Here is a 22,726-nt window from a genome sequence, read left to right as displayed (position 1 = left end):
TTTAAATCCCAATTTTATATATGATCCTATGTGTTAAAGGCGTTGTTTCCAACTACTGGAAGGAGAGTGCTGATGTGTGCTTCTGACCAATATATTACTGTATTAACTGGAACATTACTGTATTACTATATTGAATAGAATCCTTCATGACTATTTAGTGGCACAGCTGGTTATTTTTTTAGATTATTGAGATAATGATTTGTCTCTTTCCCTTACTAGATTGTAAGCTCTGTGATAGCAAAGCCCTGTGTCTGCTTTGCTTACAAATATAACTACAAAATGTAAATAGTATAATGCTTGGCATATAGGCACACGAATTTTTGGTGAATATACGAAAAAAATAATGAATCAATAAATTCCTCATTTGTCAATTTTTTGACCCATCACAGAATCATGGTCTGGTAGTGGTAAGAAAATTACTAGAGGTTTATATGATAACAATCATTTTTATTGACACAGATAATTCAGGATTGAGTAAAGATAGAATTAAGACATCTGACTAGCTATGATGTTCAAGCAACTGAACACCCTTCTGAGATTAGTAAAATGAGTTGTTTTAGTGGCTTGATTATTTAGAGCCTGGTATATATAATCTTTATTGTGGTCAGCTTTAATCATACATATCAGTGGTCTGTAATGCTTAGCATATATTGGAGTCATACGACAGAAAAATTTATCTTTTTACTTGGAAAAATTCTCATATGTTTGATAATTCTACACAACCTGTGGGTTGACTGATTTAAACAGAATTTTTATTTAAGCAAAACATACCCCTGATAGAAAATTTTTTTCTTAGCTAAAAGATGATTTTCTTTACTACTAGAGATTTTAGACGTATGATGAAACACAGAGCTTTTAAATAAATATTGCCACGCTTGAATTGTATCAGAGAGTTTACATAGTCATGCCTTGAGAATTGTGTTTTCTTAATGGTTAATTACTAGCTTAAATGAATATGTCAGCTGATAATTTTCAATAGCTAAATTATCAAATTTCAAAGATTTACTTCTGTTCAGTTACTCTGAAAAACAGGAGTTTACTTTGGAGATATAATGTAATAGATGTGGTAAAACTAGAGAAACAGAATGCATGTAAGGAGCATTTTTTAATAAAAAAAAAGAAATTGTTTTCTCATACTTTACATTAACAAAAGTGAGAAATAAATGTCTAGTTTTTAAGTATATTTTTGTATGAATGGAAGCAGGCTTTTCTTATAAGCCAATCTTTTGATGTGTGTGGTTTGTGTGGACCATTATTTAGATTTTTCTGAATTTCTCTGTCTTTTATTATTGATCTAGAAATGCCACAACCTAGAATTTCAGAGTTTGACTTATTTTATGGATAACAATGATTTAGGCTATTGGACTAGGGAAGCTCACTTTGCCATGGAATTGAGATACTACATTATCTGTATAGGATTGATGAGTTTAGGATTAAAATTAATTTGTCATTAATCTTATGACAGATTTCAAAACTTTGAGTGCCTCAAAGTATCAGAGCTATAGATGTCTACAGAGATACAGAATACCACTTGATAAAATTTTTCCCCAAATTATTTCAGACATCATTTTTCTACTTTTATCTATTCTGCTTTGTTACAGTCATACAGGACTGAGTGGCTTATTTTCTAAGGGTTCATTCTAATGGTATCAACAATAAACAAGGACCTCCCCTAAGTTAAAGTTTGTCTCAAATTAGAAATAGATTGATACTGTTGCCAAATATTTTTTTTAAATGTTCATTCAGGTATAAATATTTGGAAAGCCTGCCAAAGTATTGTTCCTTTCTAGATATACTAATCATATCATAGCAGTTACATGCAACTAGAGATAGTCCTTTTAAAAAGTCTAGGTCAAAATTGAAGAGTTTATCATCTACAGAAATGTATTAGCTTGACAAAAAGTTAAGTGTTTTTGTCTAGGAATACAGGATAATCTAGTGATATTTATCATAACTCTTTATAGTAAAATTTTAAAGATCGTCATTGAAATCTGCCTTTCATTTAGATTTTCAAAGTCCTAAAATACTGGCATGCTCTCATGTATGTAATTTTGATATTTTAGAACAGGTGATCTTTTTGTACTTATTTTATTATTATTATTTTTTTTATGTTGCGGTACGCGGGCCTCTCACTGTTGTGGCCTCTCCCGTTGCGGAGCGCAGGCTCCGGACGCACAGGCTCAGCGGCCATGGCTCACGGGCCCAGCCACTCCACAGCATGTGGATCTTCCCGGACCGGAGCACGAACCCGTGTCCCCTGCATCGGCAGATGGACTCTCAACCACTGTGCCACCAGGGAAGCCCCCAACAATTGTTTTTATTGGAACATGGCCACACCCAATTGTTTATATATTGTCTGTGGCTGCATTCATGCTACGGTTACAAAGTTGAGTGTGACAGAGATGGTGTGGCTTACAAAGCCTAAAATATTTACTGTCTGGCTTTTTACAGGAAAAGTTTGCCACTCCCTTTTTTTCTGAATGAGCGAGTTATCATAGGAATTAGATATTTGTAATTTGAAGGTATGGGTTTTAAGGATTCTTCATTTATTCCCAAGGATGGAACTGTTTTTAAGTCATGTGGAATATCTAGGAAGTTAGGCCAAAGATTAGTGTTCCCGTGAACCAAAGGGTTTTTTAAAAAAAAACTTTTATTAATCCACTCAAACACATTTCTGTGGTTGAATTGAAAGAACAATAAGGGATTACAAATACACTTTCGTGTTGATTCTGACCAAATCTGGGTGCCAATTTCAGGACATATCCTTGAATTTCATATGGGATTCTATGTTATGTGTAGAATTGCTTATTCTGCACCAAATTTACACTGTGTAGATGTGCTTGCTTGGCTTCAAAATACCTTCCTTTTTTTCCTTAACAGTAGCAAGACTTCTTTTACTGCTGAATGGATTTGTTTATTCCTGCCTTAATTTCTTTCAGACCTTGGGTGTGTCACTGTCATTACTGAATTGGACCCTTTAAAAGAAAAATAGCATAGAGACACTCTAAAAACATTGATATTGATAGTCCATAATTATTACTATCAAATTGAAATTTCTCAAACTTTGTCAATTATGTAAATATACATTATAAAGTAGATTTCTCATTGTACTTTTTCAAAATTTATTATCAGAGTAACCCCTGATGTAGATAGATGTATAAATGCAGTATTAAAATCAACAAAGGTGATTGTTTTTTTCATAACTTGAAACATCTAAGGCATCTGAGGGCAGGCCAAACATGTAATAGAGAACTCCTGGTTCCTTTACTTGTTTTATTCACTTCCTTAAGTCAGTTACTGATGGTGTGCAAGACCAAGAAAGACATAGAGAAGAAACTTTGACCAAAGAGCAATCAGTTGGGTTTAAAACTTTAAATTCCTTTTGAATATATGTCACTACTTTCGCAAAGATTTCAGTTTCTTTTCAAATGTCCCTTTATCTTGTTTCTGCTTTGATTTATCTTTAGTGCTACTGCAGGTATAGGGACAGAAAAGAAGGGGTTTAATAGAAAAGGAGACAAGAGCAAAGAAGTGTTCTTGTTCACTAAAATAAATATGAAGATGGTAAATGGTCTGGATCTGAGTCAGTTTAGGGAACGATTTAAGTATTTGAAAGGTCTTCTTTCATAAACTGATAATTTTACCTTTTAAATTTTTTATTGAAGTATAGTTGATGTACAATATTATATGTTTCAGGTGTACAACATAGTGATTCATAATTTTTAAGGTTATAATCCATTTATAGTCTTAAAAATATTGGCTATATTCCTTTTGTTGCTCAGTATATCCTTGTAGCCTGTTTATTTTATACATGGTAGCTTGAACCTCTTAATCTCTTACCCCAAACTTTCCCTCCCTCCTTCCGTCTCCGCACTGGTAACCACTAGCTTTTTCTCTATATCTGTGAGTCTGTTTCTTTTTAGTTATATTCACTATTTTATTTTATTTTTTAGATTCCACATATAAGTGATACCATACAGTATTTGTCTTTCTCTCTCTGACTTATGTTCACTTAGCATAGTAATACCCTCCAAGTCCATCCATATTGTTGCAAATGGCAAAATTTCATTTCTTTTTAAGGCTGTATAGTATTCCGGGGTGTGTGTGTGTGTGTTTGTGTGTATGTGTGTATTCAATACATATGTGTGTGTGTATATATGTACATATATATGTATATATCACATCTTCTTTATCCATTCATCTGTTGATGGACACTTAGGTTGCTTCCATATCTTGGCAATTGTAAATAATGCCACTGTGAACATTGGGTGCATGTATCCTTTTGAATTAGTGTTTTTTTGGATCTGTACCCAGGAGTGGAATTACTGGACCATATGGTAGTTCTATTTTTAGTTTTCTGAGAAACCTCCTTACCGTTTTCCACAATAGCTGCACCAGTTTACATTTTCACCAACAGTGTACAAGGGTTCCCTTTTTTCCACATCCTCACCAACATTTGTTATTTGCGGTCGTTTTGATGGTAGCCTTTCTGACAGGTGTAAGTTTTGATAGCTCATTGTGGTTTTGATTTGCATTTCTCTGATGATTAACAATGATGAGCATCTTTTCATGTGCCTGTTGGCCATCTGTAGGTCGTCTTTGGAAAAATGTCTATTCAGGTCTTTTGTTTGTTTTTTTCATGTTGAGTTGTATGAGCTGTTTATATTTTGGATATTAACCCCTTAAGGGTCGTATTACTTGCAAATATTTTCTGCCATTCAGTTGGTTGTCTTTTTGTTTTGTTGATGGTTTCTTTTGCTGTGCAAAAGCCTCTAAGTTTAATTAGGTCCCAGGATAATTTTAAAATTTATTTAATTATACCACATTGACTATTATTTCATGGTATTTAAAATATATATGTAAGCAAAATTTATATGTAAAAACACTTAAATATATAAATTCATTTATATAAAATTATATTTATTAAAAATTATAGAAAATACATTATGTATAAGTTTATTATATAATCTTGATTACATTATGAAATTTTTAAATTGTATTTTTGTACGGTTAGACCTTGATAATAACATAGCATAACAGTAGCAAATTTTACTAGAACATAAGTTCAAGTGATTTGAGCTTAATACAACATTTAGCCTAAGTAACATTTAAACACACACATACATATACATAGGTAGATATATCAATTGAGTTGAATTTCATAACACAGGTATGTGGTACGGTAAAATCATCATTGGAACTGCCTTTTAATTACGTTTTTAAAATCTGAAAATACTAGCAGTTTTTTCATATATGGAAAATATATAATATTCCCACTAGATAATTACCTTTAGATTTTTATTAGATTTTACTCATCTCCTTTGTTTTATCGTACATAAGATTTTAATAGTTCTTATCATGTTAGAATCCATTTTTAGAATGTTTCTAAATTTTTAAATTTTAATTGCAATAACTTTTTTCTGAGGGAGAAAGTAAGGTCTTGTATTTCTTTTTCCAAATCCACAGATGCCTTTTGTGAGATAAACATGTTTGGAACAATAATGTTTTGATTGTTATTAAGTAATTTAAAGAAAAATCTGATTTCTTAATTAAAATTCTAAATAGGTGAATTTTCCAGTAGTCTCTCACAAATAAAGCCCATAAAATTAATATTCTGAGACATGAGTTTCAGAATTAATGTTGTGAGACTAAAGTCTCAGAAATTTTAGAAATTTTGATATATATACATATATTTAATGGAGACATCTAAAAAATCCTTTAAAATGTTTTTAGGAGTATGATGTAAACACCTAATTTAAGTATCACCGCCAGCAAAATATTAATATCACCTTTTACAACAAAATGCCTGCTATGTATAGGATACTGAAGGAACAGAATGTGGATAAAATGTGTCCTTCCTTAGAGACCCTTATTATCTAGAGGAATGAACAAATTCGTTTTAGACACTAAACTCCTTAGTAAGAACAAAGCATCAGGTCTGTCTTATTTGCCACAATATCTGCATAATTTAGCACAGTGCCTGATACATAGTAGGTGCTCAAGGTTTAAATGAGTAAAAAAAAAAAAAAAAAAAAAAAAATCCCTTAAAAAAAACTATACTTTTTTTTTTTTTTTTTTTTTTTTTTTTTTTTGCGGTATGTGGGCCTCTCACTATTGTGGCCTCTCCCGTTGCGGAGCGCAGGCTCCGGACGCGCAGGCTCAGCGGCCACGGCTCACGGGCCTAGCCGCTCCGCGGCATGTGGGATCTTCCCAGACCAGGGCACGAACCCGTGTCCCCTGCGTCGGCAGGTAGACTCTCAACCACTGCGCCACCAGAGAAGCCTGATATTTTTTAAGTTATCAAATAGTGATGTGTCGTTCAGTAGTCATTTAAGATAATTCTAGTTTCCTAATTTAATTATCCCTGCTCCCTACTATGAATGGATATTGGTTGGTGATAATATAATTTGGTTGATGTAAAACAATGAGTTCTTTGCAAACCTGTAGTTTTTCTATTATTCACTAGCTGGAAATCCTTTACACTTCTGGTTAAAAAAAAATTGTAAGCTTCAGATGGCATGGCCACTTAACATTTTTACATGTGATTTTTAGAATTGCCATCCACATTTTCATAGGATCCTGTTTTACATTTCTCTGGATAAATTTTAGAAATAGTCATTCTTTGTTAGAAAGTCAGGGATAAAAATAAAAATACATTATTTGATTCATTATTTTATATTTAGAATTTTTAAAGGTAGGGGAAATCATAAAATAAAGTAATAAAGAAGAAAACAGAGAAAGGTTCTGTGATTCAAGGAAGGGGAAAATTAGATTATTTGTGAGCTCCACAAGAATAAACGTCAAATCTGTCTTTATTTACCAGACTAACAACTTTCAGTTCATCTCTGGCTTCACGAATTTTATTTGAAACAAATCCTTCTTAAGTTTTTTTTATTGATTCCATTGCCCTGCTGTGTATAAGTGTGGGATTTGTTAGGATATTTATCAAAACTGGCAGGGTGGCCTGCATGGTCAGAATATTCATATCTAATAATGGACATTGTATGAACTGTCTGAGGATTCTTTTTTGACATTAGTCCTTACCCTGGCAGATAATTAAGAGCTTGGGGGTTGGATTTCTGATGAACCAGAATAATGTCTTAAAAATTTTTTTTTAATATAAAGAAACGAACAGTAGCATTCTCCTCATGAGTACACCTTTATATATTTTAATAGTAAGATGGACAAGTTAGGCCCTCCACTTCGAACTGGAAGACATGTGCAAGGGTTGCATGACAGTGATACAAAATCAGACAGTGCCATCAAAAGACATGAGTTATTACCCATTTACAAGTAAGTATTTGTAACTCAGTTTCATTAATCTTTTTCAGATATTTCCTTAAAGGCTTTATATAATGGAATACTGTAAATTTGTACATTCCTATACTTAAATTTTTTTTTTATTTTAAACATTTTTAAGCCAAGAAGTACTAAATACTCTTCTAGGATTTATCACACTTTGATTTTTGATGAACATTTCTATTGTCCTAAATCTGTTTTTAGAGCTTTCATTTTATTCCATTAAATTTTAATTTTTAGGGGGTTGAAATAGGGGTCACCTTCAATAATTGTTATTTTTATGAAGCTCTTTTTTAGGAGTAACATTTTTTAAAGAAGAATATGGGGAATATTACATATATATAACATTGTTAGATTATCTTTTAGTTAAGCAGATGATAAATTATTATAAAAAAGCTGGAAAAAAAAAGAAGTCTTAGAAAACATTCAGTCCAGGATCCTGTCTTTTTGTTAGATGGTTACAAATTCCACATAAAACGGGGAAAAGGTTATGACACTGCCAAGCACACTCCCCTCTGTGTACTGGCCTAGCAGACTGAGTGAGGCAAGAGTGGCAGTGACAGTCTTGGAGCTCTCCCGCACAGGCCTTCAAGGTTTACTAGTTTGGGCACCCAAACCAAGTCTAGCCCTCTCATCTTAAAATGATGAACTTAGGGTCTCATAAATTAAACTACTTATTAACATTGAAAAATATGTTGTTAAATAGAGTTTACTTAGTTAAATTTTAAACCAAGGCCCGCTACAACATTCTCTTAACACTAGATTATAATAAATTTAACTAGATATACAATAAAACAAATATGGGAAAAGTCTGATGCATTAGCAGCCGTCATGTGTTATTTTTAAGTAGTTAGTGATAAATCCTAGAAGGAAGAATATGTGCCCTGAGCCTTTTTCTTTGTACTCCAGCTCTGTGTAGCCTCTGAAGCAGATCTCAAAGAAACAGTGATTAGCAGTGAGGTAGATTAAGTGCAGTTCCAAAATTAAACCTTTTTTATTATTGCTTGAACTACAGCAGGCAGACTATAGATACATAATATGGGTAGCACTTTTCAGACTCTGACCAGGAAGAAAAATGTGTTGACCATGTTAGACTGGGGTAACATGTTTTAAGTACTGCTCAAAATGGTTCTAGTTCTCCAGTCTCTTAAGAATCGTTCTCAACGTTCCGATTCTACGTCATAGATATTACTAAAAGTACACAATGGGCATTGAATAATGGCTGCTGTAGTTGATAACCTTATATTTTTCTCTAATTTTTAAAATTTTCTAATTATTTGAATAACTTGATAATGAAGTTGTGTGTGTATATTCATGGGTTTGTTTGCATTATCTATATATCTCATGTACATATTATATGAAGGTGATAGGATTTCTAACAAGACTTTATTCTAGAGCCCCCCCAAAAAAGAAATGTGTCCTTCCTGATTCTCTTATAACTCTTATTACTTGGAGGAATTGCCATCCTTTGGCAATGAATTTTCAGAGATTGAGTTCCTAAAAAGGCATGTGTTAGTTCTACAACATCCCTAGAGAGGCTGTATAAAAGTAGAGTAGAATACACCTCATGGATGGACTTGCATATTGAATATAAGATTTGTAATAAGACCCACCTAAATTCAAGTTCAAACACTCTGGCCATGTAATAGCTTTGCACTTTACTTAATCTCTCTGAATATGAGTTTCTTCAACTTTAAAATGGGAATAATATCTTCTGAGATTTTTGTGAAGATTAAAGAAGCAAAGTATGTATAGTACCTGGTATCATATTTGATATGTAATGGGCATTTGAAAAATAGTAGATGTTGTTATTTCCTGCATGTATTTTGGAGATAGCCCTTTAAAATTTTGGGAGACTCTCCAACTTTGCTGTATAAGTAGAAAAGGAAGAATTTCAGCCAGTTTGCGAACTTCCAATATAAAGGCATTTTTTAAAGTATCCTATTTGATCATATAACACAACATTGCTTATCTTTGAAATAAAAAGATTTGACTAAATTTCTAAAGAGTGGGAGGGAACTAACACTTTATTAAACATCTTACCCCTGGTTCTGCAACATACTGACTGTGTCTGTCACCTTGGGTAAATTACTCTTTGCCTCAATTGCCTCCTTTGTAAGATGGAATTATTAATCCTTCCTACTTCATAGGATTATTATGAAGATTAAATGAGCTTTATATGAAGGCAATTAGAAATGTAGCTATACCAAACGTAGTAAGCGCTGTTATATAAATGTTAATTTGTAGTAGCAATAGCCATAGTAGTAATAGTAGTATTACCACCATCAACTATGCTAAATGTTTATAAAAATTACAATTTATATATCTAACTTTCTGTAAGATAAGCGATGATGGTCATATTTTATAAATGAGGGAACTTGGACTCAGAGAGGTTGCCACTACCACAGAGTTGTTCAGAAGCAGTTGGAATTTGAATCCAGATTCATCTGAATTTCAAAGCCTATACTTTTACCATTATTACCTCATATAGTTTACAAGCTTTCTTTGATTCTGACAGTTTCAGAAAGGGAATTCAGTTATGATCCAACCACAACTGCTTCTTTACTGGTAACAGGTAGCCCAGGCTGTATAGTTGGTGAAATTAAATCTTCATATTAACCCACTTATTTTAGTTGCTCTTTCCAGCAACAGACTTTCGTAAATAGAATATTATCCTTTTAAAATGGTTAGCTGATTTTTTTAACCACATCTCATACGCTTTTAACATTATTATTTAACAGTTATTCATAGGCATTTAACGAAACACATCTCTATTTTGAGGGAACTATGGATTTCAATTTTAAAAAATTTGAAACCTTTTAGAATGGTTAACTTATAAATTTCAACTAAAGAATATACACATATGTCAAATGATTTTATGTACCATCAAGATAATGTTAGTAAATGCAGAATGCTTTGGCTTATCCTTAGTATTAAGGATTTCATTTTTGAAATAATCATTTGGATTTTAATCTTTTGAATTTACACCTCTCTACAGCTTCTAATTATTATTATTTTTTTATTGGAGTATAATTGCTTTACAATGTTGTGTTAGTTTCTGCTGTACAATGAAGTGAATCAGCTATATGTATACCTATATCCCCTCCCTCTTGGACCTCCCTCCTACCACCCCCTCCAACCCCCCCATCTAGGTCATCACAGAGCACCGAGCTGAACTCCCTGTGCTATACAGCAGGTTCCCACTAGCTCTCTGTTTTACACATGGTAGTATATTTATGTCAAACCTAATCTCCCAATTCGTCCCACCCTCCCCTGCCCCCTGTGTCCACATGTCCATTCTCTACATCTGTGTCTCCATTCCTGCCCTACATATAAGTTCATCTGTACCATTTTTCTGGATTCCACATATATGCGTTAATGTACGGTATTTGTTTTCTCTTTCTGGCTTACTTCACTCTGTATGACAGACTCTAGGTCCATCCACATCCTACAAATGACCCAATTACATTCCTTTTTATGGCTGAGTAATATTCCATTGTATATATGTACCTAATTATTTTTCTAATCATGTAAATAAGCAATTTGAGAAAGAAATGCTTACTATTCAGTAGGGTTTTCATTATGCCATCTCTTTCTCTCTTCTAGAGCTAACATCAAACCTCGAAATTCCACACCACCTAGTTTGGCTAGAACTCCTGCCTCAAGTATGCTTGCAAGCAAAAGAAAAACATATACTGAGAGCTACATGGCCAGGTATGTTTAACTCTGATATTCTAATAACTAAAATAAAAATGAGTATATGCTGTTTTCCAAGGACCATATACAAAACTTTCTATCAGGCTATTTATAGAAAATCTAAGTTTTCCTTTGCTATATGATTTAATGTGGTTTTTATGTTATACACTAAAGAAATAGTTTGGGCATAAATAATGTTTTCTTATACCTTACAGTTATAATCTTTATGGTAAATACTCAAGGATGTTTGTTCATTTACACTGGATGCATTTGTTTTTTATGTCTTAATTTTAACTGCAACATGCTTATTTTTACCTCTAGAAATTGAATAATAGACCCTTTACGCCACTGCTATTATAATTTTCAGCAGCATTTTAATACATTTAAATTCCCCTGCTGAGATTGTGATTATCTATGTACTTCCCTTTCTAATCTGTCACAGTATTTGTACAGTTTCGACATTCACTCTGTTTTTAAGCATATAATGAAATCATTTTAGTTATAAATATTTATTTTTTATATGTATCCCAGTTTATTCCAGAAAGTTTTAAGGAAAGGTACAGAAGGCCATGATGTATAGTGAGATACAGCATTTTTTTTTAATGAAGGAAGAATAGGAAAAGGAAAGATGAGAATTAAAAGATACAGTGGAAGAAGGAACGGGGTTAGTCCACAAAATGTGTGTCATGAGACCCTGTAGGTGGACTAGCCCTGGGCCACAAAGTGGAGTTTGAACTTTGTTTTAGGAGCCAAAGTACAGGAGAGGATAGGAGTAGTTACATGATTCATGATGTCTAAAACAGAAAAATAAATCACTTTCTCTGTGAAAGTACAACTAGTTCTGAGGCTTCAAAAATTCTCCTTTGATTTCTCATAAGGAGACACTGGATAACTTAATTGTTAACTTCTTAATTAACATCCCTACTGAATCCATACTAAATATGGCAGTGGATTTCATAGGGTGTTTTTTTTAAGATGCCCTCAATGCAGGCCTATAACATGACATCCTATGATTCACCAAAACCAGTTGTGACGTGGGTGTGTTATGTGTAACTGTATATATTGTCTGCTTTTGTTGTAAGTATGTAACATGTACATAGTCATTATTCAGATTTAATCCGGGGATAGATTTTCAAGTATCTAAGATGCTAGCTCTCCATCCTGGTTGCCCATTAAAAAGAAGCATCTGTGGAGCTTTCTGAAAATGAACATGTCAGGGTCCCTCCCTAAGATTTTGATTTCTTTAATTTGGAGAGTGGGATCTGGGCATCTGCCATTTGGGAAGTTTTAAGAGTGATGCCTGTGCATAAGATGAGGACCGCAGAGGAATTGCTGAGTTGCTGTCTTTTCAGCTAGATTCTTTAATAAATATTGTTTGTCTCACCTGAGGTTTTAATACATGTTAAATATCAAAGAAGTGAACTTATGTTTCTTAGAGTCCTGGAGTGTGGTTGTACTATGTTGTCGCATATGTGTGGAACCATGTGTTTTGGATCAATGCTGAGTATAAGATTAACGTTCTTATAAAATGGAAAACTTAATAAAACATATGCTTGAATAAAAGGATCATTTTATCTTTCCAAAGAGGTGGACAAAAGAAGTGTCAACAGGCAGGAGCAAAAATCACATTAAAAAATGTTTGGCTTATTCTTTTTTTTTTTACTTTTTAGAGCTTTATATGTGATAGGAAGGCCTGGGCCTTACTCACTTGACTTATACTCTACCCCCATCCCAGACAGAAATAATTACAACCATAACAGATAGAGAATTCTCAGAGATTTACTTTTCTGGCAGTGTGATAGATTACATTTCCAGGACAACCCCTCCCACCCAAAACACCTAGAAATGCTGGATAAAAAAGAAAAATTATCTTTCTGAATGTATAGCTTAGCTCTCAGAAAAGTAACGGGAACTTCTACAGAACAAAAATATAAAGGAAGCTAGAGGTCAAATTGTAAATTAACTGTGACACTGCAGCTACATTTGAGGTTTTCAGTGATCTTCACTATGTAGAGATTTGGGTTTTAAGGTCATTGTGGGAGAGAGGAGTTGACTTCTTGGACTTGTACAAAGTGGAGTGTTAAAACCAACTTTTCCTTACCCTTCCCGCCGTGCCTCTTGCTCTAAGCCAAGACTCTTGAAAGATTCAGTAAGGAATCTTCTTAGACTCAGCCAGAGATACTTATGTGACAGTATATTACATTTGTCACTGGAATTGTTTACAGAAATATAGGATAATAGCAGGGCAGTGTCAGGTGTTTCTCTTTCATGGGAGCACTTGCAGCGGTCCTGGAGCTCGTCTTCCTTGGCTGTCTAGTTGACAGCTTAGGTGTGAGAGAATTAAGTTCTCATAGGTGGGTGTAGGGACAGTTTAATGAGAAATCCTTTGTCCCCAAAGGGAACCAGTATCTCATATAACAGTTTCGTAGGCATAGCTTCCAGGTTATCCTGAGGGAGATATCCAGTTTCAGTGGACTGCTTATAAGCACTGTTGCCTAGAAACACAGCTGGCATTTCACCTATGTTGGGTTTTCATTAAACAGAGCTAGGAAGTTATCCCAAGGTCAAATATGTCCACAGAAAAGGAGAAAGAGTGTGTTAACCCTTCTCTCACAGTATTCAAAGGGTTATCTCTCAGTGAAAGGATGGACTAGGAAAAAAAAATTTTTTTACCACCCAGAAATAAGAGACTCCAAGGAAACTTGTCTGTCTCAGCCATGGCTCAGAGGGATGTGAGAATTCCCACCAATAATTCATAACTATAGGCGCACCTTCCCATGAGTTTAAGGTTTGAAAGCACAACATCTGCATATTTTAAGAAATTCTTAACTGAAAAAATAACTTAGATACTCTTGGTTTAAGAGCTTCCTTGGAGCTTGTAAAAGCAAAAGCAAAAAGAATCATCTCTGGTATGAAATGCTGTTAACCCAGGCCTCCTGATTCTCACAGGTAAACAAACATGAGCTTGCAATTCTGAATTACAGAACACACATGGAAATTTCAAACTGTACAAGGAAACAAGGAATCAGTCATGAAAGCAAAAAAATGAACACATGTGCCCATGACTTATGATACTGAAATCATCATAATTATGACTTATAAAATAAGTCAGTTTGAAGTATATAAGGAAATAAGACGGAATTGAAGTCATTAACAGTGATAATATACTATCAAAAAAAGATTAGAGCATCTTTACAAAAGAACCAAACAACTCAATATAAGGGAAAAAAACCTCAAAAGATGGTGTTTAAATTGTAGATTACACTCAACTGAAGAAGAGAGGAGTGAGAGGAAAGATTCAAAGACATTATCTAGAGTGTAGTCCTAAGAGAGAAGGAAGGCGTGAGAGAGATTAAAAATCATAGGTGGTAAAATAAGGTCTAAGATTTGTTGAGTCAGAGGTCAAAAGAAACTAGGGTGAGTGAGAGGCAACATCTGAATAATTTATACCTGAAAATAATCCAGGATTAATGAAAAACATGAGTTCTCATAATCAAAGAACAACAATCCCAAGCAGGACAAATAAAATGAAAACAACATGTAGATACACTGTAATGAAGCTTGGGAAGACAGACCATGAGAAGGTCTTAAAAGGTCTTAAAAGGAGGAATTTTGCAAGGCGGACTGGTGAAGAAATCAGTAATTAAGTAAATCTAAACTAATAGTACATAAAATAATAAAGATAAAACAGAAATTAATGAAATAAAAAGATTATAATGGAGAGCATTAAGGAAATAAATTGGTGGTCAAATAGGAGCTTCCTCCCAGTTGGTGCTCAGCAACTGCTAGAGATCTTGATTAGACCAGTAGATCCGAATCTTGGCTTCTGTATCTTTGTTGGCAGGAGGTAGAGAGGGAGCTTCAGGATTCTGTGTGGTACTTCGCCTTTAATTAATTCAAATTCTCATCAGCCTGCTGTCATCAGGTTGAATTTTGTCAGGGCCTTTGTTCTAACTTACTTTGTTATCACAACATGCTCCAAACTCTTTCATTCTTCATCCCCTCTACTGCAATCCTAATGGCTCTGACCAGTCTCTGCCACCCTGTACCATGTCCTCTTTGCTTTATTGTTTTCTAGCTGACATGCTATATATGGTATTTATGTTGTTTCTTGTCTTCTCCATAAAACTAAGCTCCCTAGGCACAGGGATTCTTATCTGTTTTGTTACTGCTCTTAACTCTAGGATCAAGAGGAGTACTTTACGTAAACTAGGCTCCCAGTAAATATTTTTAAATGAATAAGTGAATGAATAATGCATGATGAAGACTCACAAAACGAGAAGGTTGGTTGATTTAAAATGATAAATCAAACTTCTCAAGATGGATCAACAAAAAAGGAGAGACGGTACAAATAATATGCAGAATGAAAAGAGGAATGCAACCACAGATGCAACAGAGATTTAAAATTATAAGAACAACTTTTTGCCAGTAACTTGAAACAGATAAAATGCACAATTTCCTAGAAAAATATAACTTTTGAAAACTGATTTCAAATGAACTAGAAACTATAATCATTAAAGAAATTGGATCAGTAATTAAACTATGCTTACTTCCTCACTACACGAGTGCACATACACACACATACGGTACACACACACACATACAAAATGGGCTCATGATAGTTTTATATAGTAAGTTCTACCAAACTTTTCCAGGGGAGTGAGGTGAAAAACAACATTCTTCAACTTCTTTTCAAAGGTTAGGGAAACCTTTATATCCAGACTAAAGAGAATGCAAAATTATGATCAGGCTTACTTATAAACTTGAAAATACATATAAAAATCTCCAAGAAATTTATCAAACCCAAGCCACAGATGTGAAATTCATGACACTGTAGATTCATCACAGAAAATGATTGATTTAACATTAGAAAGTCTATTAATATAATTTTTCACATCAACAGATGGAAGGATTAAAAAATATTCGTCAAATAATAATATATGATTTACCACCTACTTTTGATTTTAAAAAAAAAGCTCTTAGAAAATTGGGAATAGAAGGGAATGTCATTAAATTGACAAGAACGCTAGATTTACTAGAACCCTACGTCACTCTTCATATTTAGTGGTGGCATGTAAGAAGCATTTTCTGTAAAAGCAGAAATAACACAAGAATGTCGGCTATAATTTCTATTTTAATCTAGCTAGTGTAGTAAAAAAATGAAAATTACAAGACATGGAAATAAGGACACAAAACTGTTATATTTACATATATATATTATGATTATATATAGAATACCCAAAAAAAGACTAATGAATAAATAATAATGAAGTATTTTAATAAATTTGCTGGTTTTGTTATCATTATATTGAAAGTTATTGCAGCCTGTTTATCAGCAACAAACAGAAAATGCAGTCTTCAGAAATACACACATACACACACACACACACACACACACACACTCAAGGTATTTAGGAATCAATTTAAAAACCAAGCAAGAAGTTTAATTTTGATGGAGAAAATTACAAAACTTCAGAGATGTTAAAACCTAAGTAGAAATATACCTTCTTTATAAAATAGAAAATTCAATATTATAAAGCTATCTGTTCTCTCCTAAATCAGTGTATAAATTCTGTGCCATTTTCAAACAAAGTTTATGAATCCTGACAAGTCCTTTTCATATGAAAGAACAAAAGCCTAACATTAGCCAAGACAAGTTAAAGAATAATGCATGAATGATTTATGAAGCTATAGTAATTAGTGTGATACTGATTCAAGGGTAGACAAATAGAACAATGGATCATGATGGAGTGGTTAGAAAAAGACCCCATGGATTTTGTTTAATCTGAACTAGAAGAATATTAACAATGAGATTAAGCAAGCTTTTAGTTACACTTAATATTATGTTCTGTTTCCCAAGGCTTACAGATTGAAAACTACTGACATGAACTTTGTGTTTCTACTTTCTTTCTGTACCTCTCCAGGCCAGATGGAGACTATGTCTCTTCACTTAATGGTGGAAACATTAAAGGCATTGAAGGAAACTCAGTGGGACACTTACCAAAATTCTGCCATGAGTGTGGGACTAAATACCCTGTAGAATGGGCAAAGTTCTGCTGCGAATGTGGCGTTCGAAGAATGATTCTGTGAACAGAATCCAAAAAGAGAAAGAGCTAAGTCCAGAATTTTATGACTGTTGATGCTTGGACATCTAGAGCACTTCCTCAAGTGATCTTGTGCTAAAATCATTCATAATACTTTTTTCAACAGTTTTTGGAGCATAATCCTTTGGCTGTGTAATGTGTGTGTGTATGTATGTGTGTGTACATATATACTGTATATAATAAATACCTGACAACCTAAACTGTGCCATACAAGGAGATATTCACTTATCAGTCAGAAAATAATTTCAAGTGGAATCATTAACTTAGGTATTACTTTTCTGTTGTTGTTAAAGCACATTAAACATACCTCCACAAACTCTCAAACACTAGTGCTTAGCCCTTTAAGCTTTAGGATGATCATTACTTTGAGCAAAAAATCAGAATAAACATTTTTATTATTGGTGCCTATTTTCAGATAGTATCATTTAGGCTGGGATGCTTGGAATTTTGGAACTGAAGAGAATATTTTTAGTTACACTTAGTTATGTGAGGTCATTTTTCTGTAGAGCTCTTTCATAATTAATTTTATAAATATTTTTTAGAAAGAGGGGGAAAAAAACCCCTATGGTCTCTGTTGCCCTTTACTCGGTGTATTATTGATTATATAATTTAGAGGTCTTTACTTAATTCTTTAAAATGTAATTATGCAATTTTTTTCAGAAATACAGGCTGAAAATACAGATGTATCTTATTCTAGTTATAGCTGAATGAGTTTTTAACTCAGTGTATATTAGTTGAACATATATTCTTTCTACTGCTAATTGTCTTCAAATTTCACTTTTTTTCCTTTCTTTTCCATAAACTCATGTCTGAACAGTAATTTTAATTTACTACTTCATTTTTGCAAAGTTTGCATATTATTTAATAGAAGATGCAAAAAATTCCTTGCAAAATCTTGCATTTATATCTATGTACTTGATTTAGAAGAAATATTAATGGATTTTAAAACAAACCATCTCAGCTAATAGACAGTAACTTCAATAATTAATCATTAGTGCAGGGCATGCAGGTTTAAAAGAATTTGCATTTTAGTCACTTGAAGTATAGTTATATGTAGTTATGGGTAGGTTAAGAGAACATCTAATTTTTCCTACTCATATTTCCTTTCTAGTGTTTAGCACTGAATCACCATTCACATCACAATAAAAAGCCACTGAAAATGCATTGCTTTAATGGATAGCTGATTTATTATGTAATCAAACATTCACAAAAATGTAATTATACTTCCTCTTTAACTTTGACTAAAATACTGCTTTTAATCATTGTCACTTTCAGTGTAACATAGTATTTAGGAGTAGACATCTTTGATTGCTTGTGCAGCCATATTCAGTAATTCAGTAGTAGTTTCTGTCGAATCAAACCTAACAGAGCCTTGATCTTATAAAGGTACAAGCAGATCTATTATAGGTAGTTTCTAGCTTCCTATTTATGATTCTTATCAGTTGTAAGGATCAGTGTAGAATTTTGTGGCTCATAACTTTCTCTGAAATTTATTTATACATATACTTTATAATTTTATTCATTGGTTTTTTTGTTTTGGGGTTTTTTTTGTTGTCTTTTCCATTTGGGCAGGGGATAACTTAGTAGTAATGGGAATTATTTACCTTATAGTTTCTTTCCTTTCTATTAATTTTTTTCTGGTTGCCTTTATTCAATCATATTGGTCAAAAGGAAGGGTCAAAAGTCAAAAAAATGTATTACAGCTTATTCCATCAACTAGAATAAGCTGTAATAAATTTAGGAAAATAATGTACATATTAGGATTCCATTTCAATAGTTTGTTCTTCTGTTCTAATTATTATAAATAATTTGAAGAAGAACTTCAAACCCTTGTCTTGATCTAGAATTGAGCACTGTCTTCTTTCAAATATATTTTTAAAGATCACATTTTTTGTCTGCCCAAGGAAGGGATAGGTGAATGAGCTTAAAGTGGCACATGTTTGTTTCTCACTGAATTTTACTGTGGCAAGTAAATGTTATAATGTACTACATGGAAATGGGTTGGTAAGAAATCATCTAATTCCAGAACCCAGAGATTATTATAAACAGTAAGTAGGTGAAATATATTTATGAATTATGAAACATGCAATGTATTTAAATGCATTTTTATATTACTTGCATATATTATTCTCATGTTGATTTGTTGTGCAATAGTTCAGTTTTTAAGAAATTTTCCTTGATCTATGCATCATTTATTTTATTTTTATTTATTTTCACAAGTATTTTCCATTGTGGTAGGATAAAAAGATGACTGTAAGCATAAATTAAAAATGTAAAAATTGCTTATGTAATATTCTGAAAGTTATTAGCTTGGAAAAGTAAGATTATTATGGCTGCTGTTGTCTCTTGTTCACTGTTTTTTAATTACAAATAATGTCCTCATTTTTGAACCTATTCAATAAAGACATGAAGCAAAAAAATGCTAGTTGGTTTTCACTGATGTCTTATCTTTTATCCAGAAACAGGCAGAAAGATAGGAATGTAGTGAAATATAAAGAAAATATTCGAAGTCAGAATATAGACTTTTTAATGAAAAAAGAGTTTTCTTTGGAAGTTTTTTTGTGCTGTCAGCTTTTAAAGGAATTATTACTGTTTTGTTGAATTGAAATGTTTTATAAATTTAAAGCACTATAAATATGTTTCTTCACAAGATTTTTAAGGCATAGAATCATTCTCTTCATAGCCAATAAAATTTAGCAGTTGAAAACATTAGGGAAATCAAGGTTGATAGGAAACATGGATATTTCTAATTAGGTAATATACAGTTCAATGGCAGAAAGTATTTGTGATTAATACTTAGTGATTTAGATCATCATATTTAAAATTTTAAACAGCTGTGTCTAGTGAAAATATGATCAGGTTAGACGTTTAATTTGCACTCAATTTTTCTTAGGCTAGAGGTGGACACTTTCTACCATGAGTAGAAGCTCAGGGAATGAAAAAATAGTAGAATACGTACATAGCTACAGAAAGTCAGCAGAACTCTTATGTCTTTATTAGCATTGCAGATATATGTATTTTTATATGCTAAGTATATTTTCAGTTTTTTAATGGTAAGTGTATTTTTAGTACCAAGATAGGTTAATTTTTCCATCTGACTATGTTATTGCGTAGAGCAGTGGAGAATCATTGAAACAAAGTTTATGGTAGCCACACTCATCTTTATTTTCATTTAGAAAATTTTTAGTTAAATATTATTGTCATGATATTCATTATTTCTATACAATTTTGCTTTTATATGTGAATTGCTTTTTTGCCACTAGAGGGTGCTTTTGGATAATTTTTTTATTATTATTAGTTTCTGCTTTATAACAAAGTGAATCAGTCATACATATACATCTGTTCCCACATCCCTTCCCTCTTGCGTCTCCCTCCCTCCCACCCTCCCTATCCCACCCCTCCAGGCGGTCACAAAGCACCGAGGTGGATAATTTATATTGCCAGCCTCCAGTTATTACTTGAAGGCCCTTCAGCAATAAGTATGATTTTTTTTTCATAACGTGAAATTACACAGATTTATAAGATGTAGTTTTTTGCTGTTTATTTTGTCATGATTTTAATAACCCATATGTTTTTTGTTTGCTTGTTTTTAAGAAACCTAGTGTAGCTCATTTTGGGTACCAGCCTGGCAGTTTTTGATAGAAATATTTCATATTAACACCTCACATAATTTTGTTAGCAAAATTATTCATCTCAAACATATTACTTATGCACATCACCAAATAATTCTTGTACTATTACTTTAACATTTCATCTTAATTGTATAACAGTTACAATCTCCTTTTAAGATGGGGATTTTGTTTTCCATCAATCAGCTAGTCTTAACATTATATCTAACATACTCAAGTGACATCGATTTAGATAGCTAAATAAGTGGTTAGACCAACTAATGTAAGATGCACAAAGCTAAAACTTTCCAAACAGTTAAAAAAATGCTTTACATGTTCTTAAATCTATGAAATGCTAGGAATCAAGAGATATAAGTAAAATGTGATTTAGTCCCTGCCTTGAAGTTGATAATTTATTTGGAAAAGCTGTTATATAAACAGACAATTACAACTTAGGACAAAAAGAAGGATTTTTTAAAATTGAAGTATAGTTGATTTGCAATGTTGTGAAAGGATTCATCTTAATGGAACTTTTCCTTATAAAAGTACCAACAAAATGCTTTATTAAGTGTTGAAGCTTCTTATCACAAGTCATACAGTTGACCATTTACTATTTTCTTTTTTTTCCTTCCTTGTTCCAATGCTTAGGAGAAAACTTGGTAGAATATAAGTGAGAGCTGCACCACCTTTTAGTGAGGAAAAGGCAAGTGGCAGTGGAGAAGGATATGTGTGTGATGGGGTTTGTCAGAGCTGTAAAATGTGAACTATGTGGACTGTCCTGAGGACTGAGGAAAATCAGTACTGAGTAAAAGTTACTGAAAATTCCAGCTGTTCAATCTTATCTCACATAACTCTTCACTTTAACTTTCACTGTCCTTTTTTTCCCCTGTCCTTTTTTTTTTTTTTTTTTTTTTTTTTCTCTCTTTGCTCCATTTCTATGCCTATTTTGAATCTGCAATAATAAGGCCGGGGAGAGGAGGCTGCCAGTATTGGTGAGTAGATTATACTTGACAATGAAATGCTGATTTTCACTCATCAAATCAGTGATCTTAAATTATAATAAAACTGAAAACCGTCTGGGGCATTAAGATAAATGTCCTTATCTACTGATGACGGAGATATAAATTGATAATACTTTTTGAAGAAGTTGACTAAATTTACTTTAAAAGCCTTTAAAATACACATGCCTCATAACCCAGTAATTTTATTTCTAAGATGTATTTCTTCTTGAAGGAGTAATCTAAAGAAAAATATTTATGCAGAATACATTTAATAGTACTATTTGTAGCGATAAAAATTAATTTAGTAAGTTAATAAAGCACTTTCAAATAATTTTTAATGGCATGATGAGGTTATGTTTTATTAGGACAAATAGCCTAAAATAGGGAATGTGTGTAAAATATGATTCCAGCTATATAAAAGATTGCACAAATAAAAAGGCTTGAAATATATTCCTCATCATATTTTCCTTGTTTCTACTAAGTATTTGTGATGTTACATATTCTTTATATTTTTTGTATTGTCAATTTTTTTTTTTTTTTTTTTTTTTTTGCGGTATGCGGGCCTCTCACTGTTGTGGCCTCTCCCGTTGCGGAGCACAGGCTTTGGACGCGCAGGCTCAGCAGCCATGACTCACAGGCCTAGCCGCTCCACGGCATGTGGGATCCTCCTGGACCAGGGTACAAACCCATGTCCACTGCATCGGCAGGCGGACTCTCAACCACTGTGCCACCAGGGAAGCCCATGTATTGTCAATTTTTAAATGAATATATAATACTTTTTTAATCTTTAGAAATGAGGGTTATGTTTTTCAGAATCACTTGTATGTGATAATCGTTTATTTAAAATCACTACCTCATCTTCATTTGTTTTCTGACATTCACAAATGTAGTTGATAGCCCTTGTAATATAGTTAAGCTAGTTTGTTTCTGATACCTCTGTTGCTGTGGTTTCTGTCAACTCTATATAATTTTAGTAAGATAATTTTTCTTGAATTTTAGTCATATTATATTCTTGTAT

General features: G+C 32.9%; 1 protein-coding gene across 2 annotated transcripts in view; it reads left to right on the top strand.

The window, feature by feature from the left end:
- ZC2HC1A (zinc finger C2HC-type containing 1A) overlaps positions 1-19,506 on the top strand; it is a 61,006-nt gene extending 41,500 nt beyond the window's left edge. For both annotated transcript variants that reach the window (XM_082600801.1, XM_082600800.1), the window contains exons 8-9: positions 10,906-11,013; positions 16,920-19,506. In XM_082600801.1, the coding sequence (XP_082456927.1) occupies positions 10,906-11,013; positions 16,920-17,085 (274 nt within the window). In that variant the 3' untranslated portion in view covers positions 17,086-19,506. The remainder of the gene's footprint in view (positions 1-10,905; positions 11,014-16,919) is intronic.
- Positions 19,507-22,726: the final 3,220 nt, after the last annotated feature.

The sequence above is a fragment of the Mesoplodon mirus genome (assembly GCF_964341445.2).
Source record: "Mesoplodon mirus genome assembly, chromosome: 16".
Classification (NCBI taxonomy): domain Eukaryota; kingdom Metazoa; phylum Chordata; class Mammalia; order Artiodactyla; family Ziphiidae; genus Mesoplodon; species Mesoplodon mirus.
The sequence above is the reverse complement of the archived record's forward strand: the minus strand, read 5'-3'. Positions and strand labels throughout refer to the sequence as shown.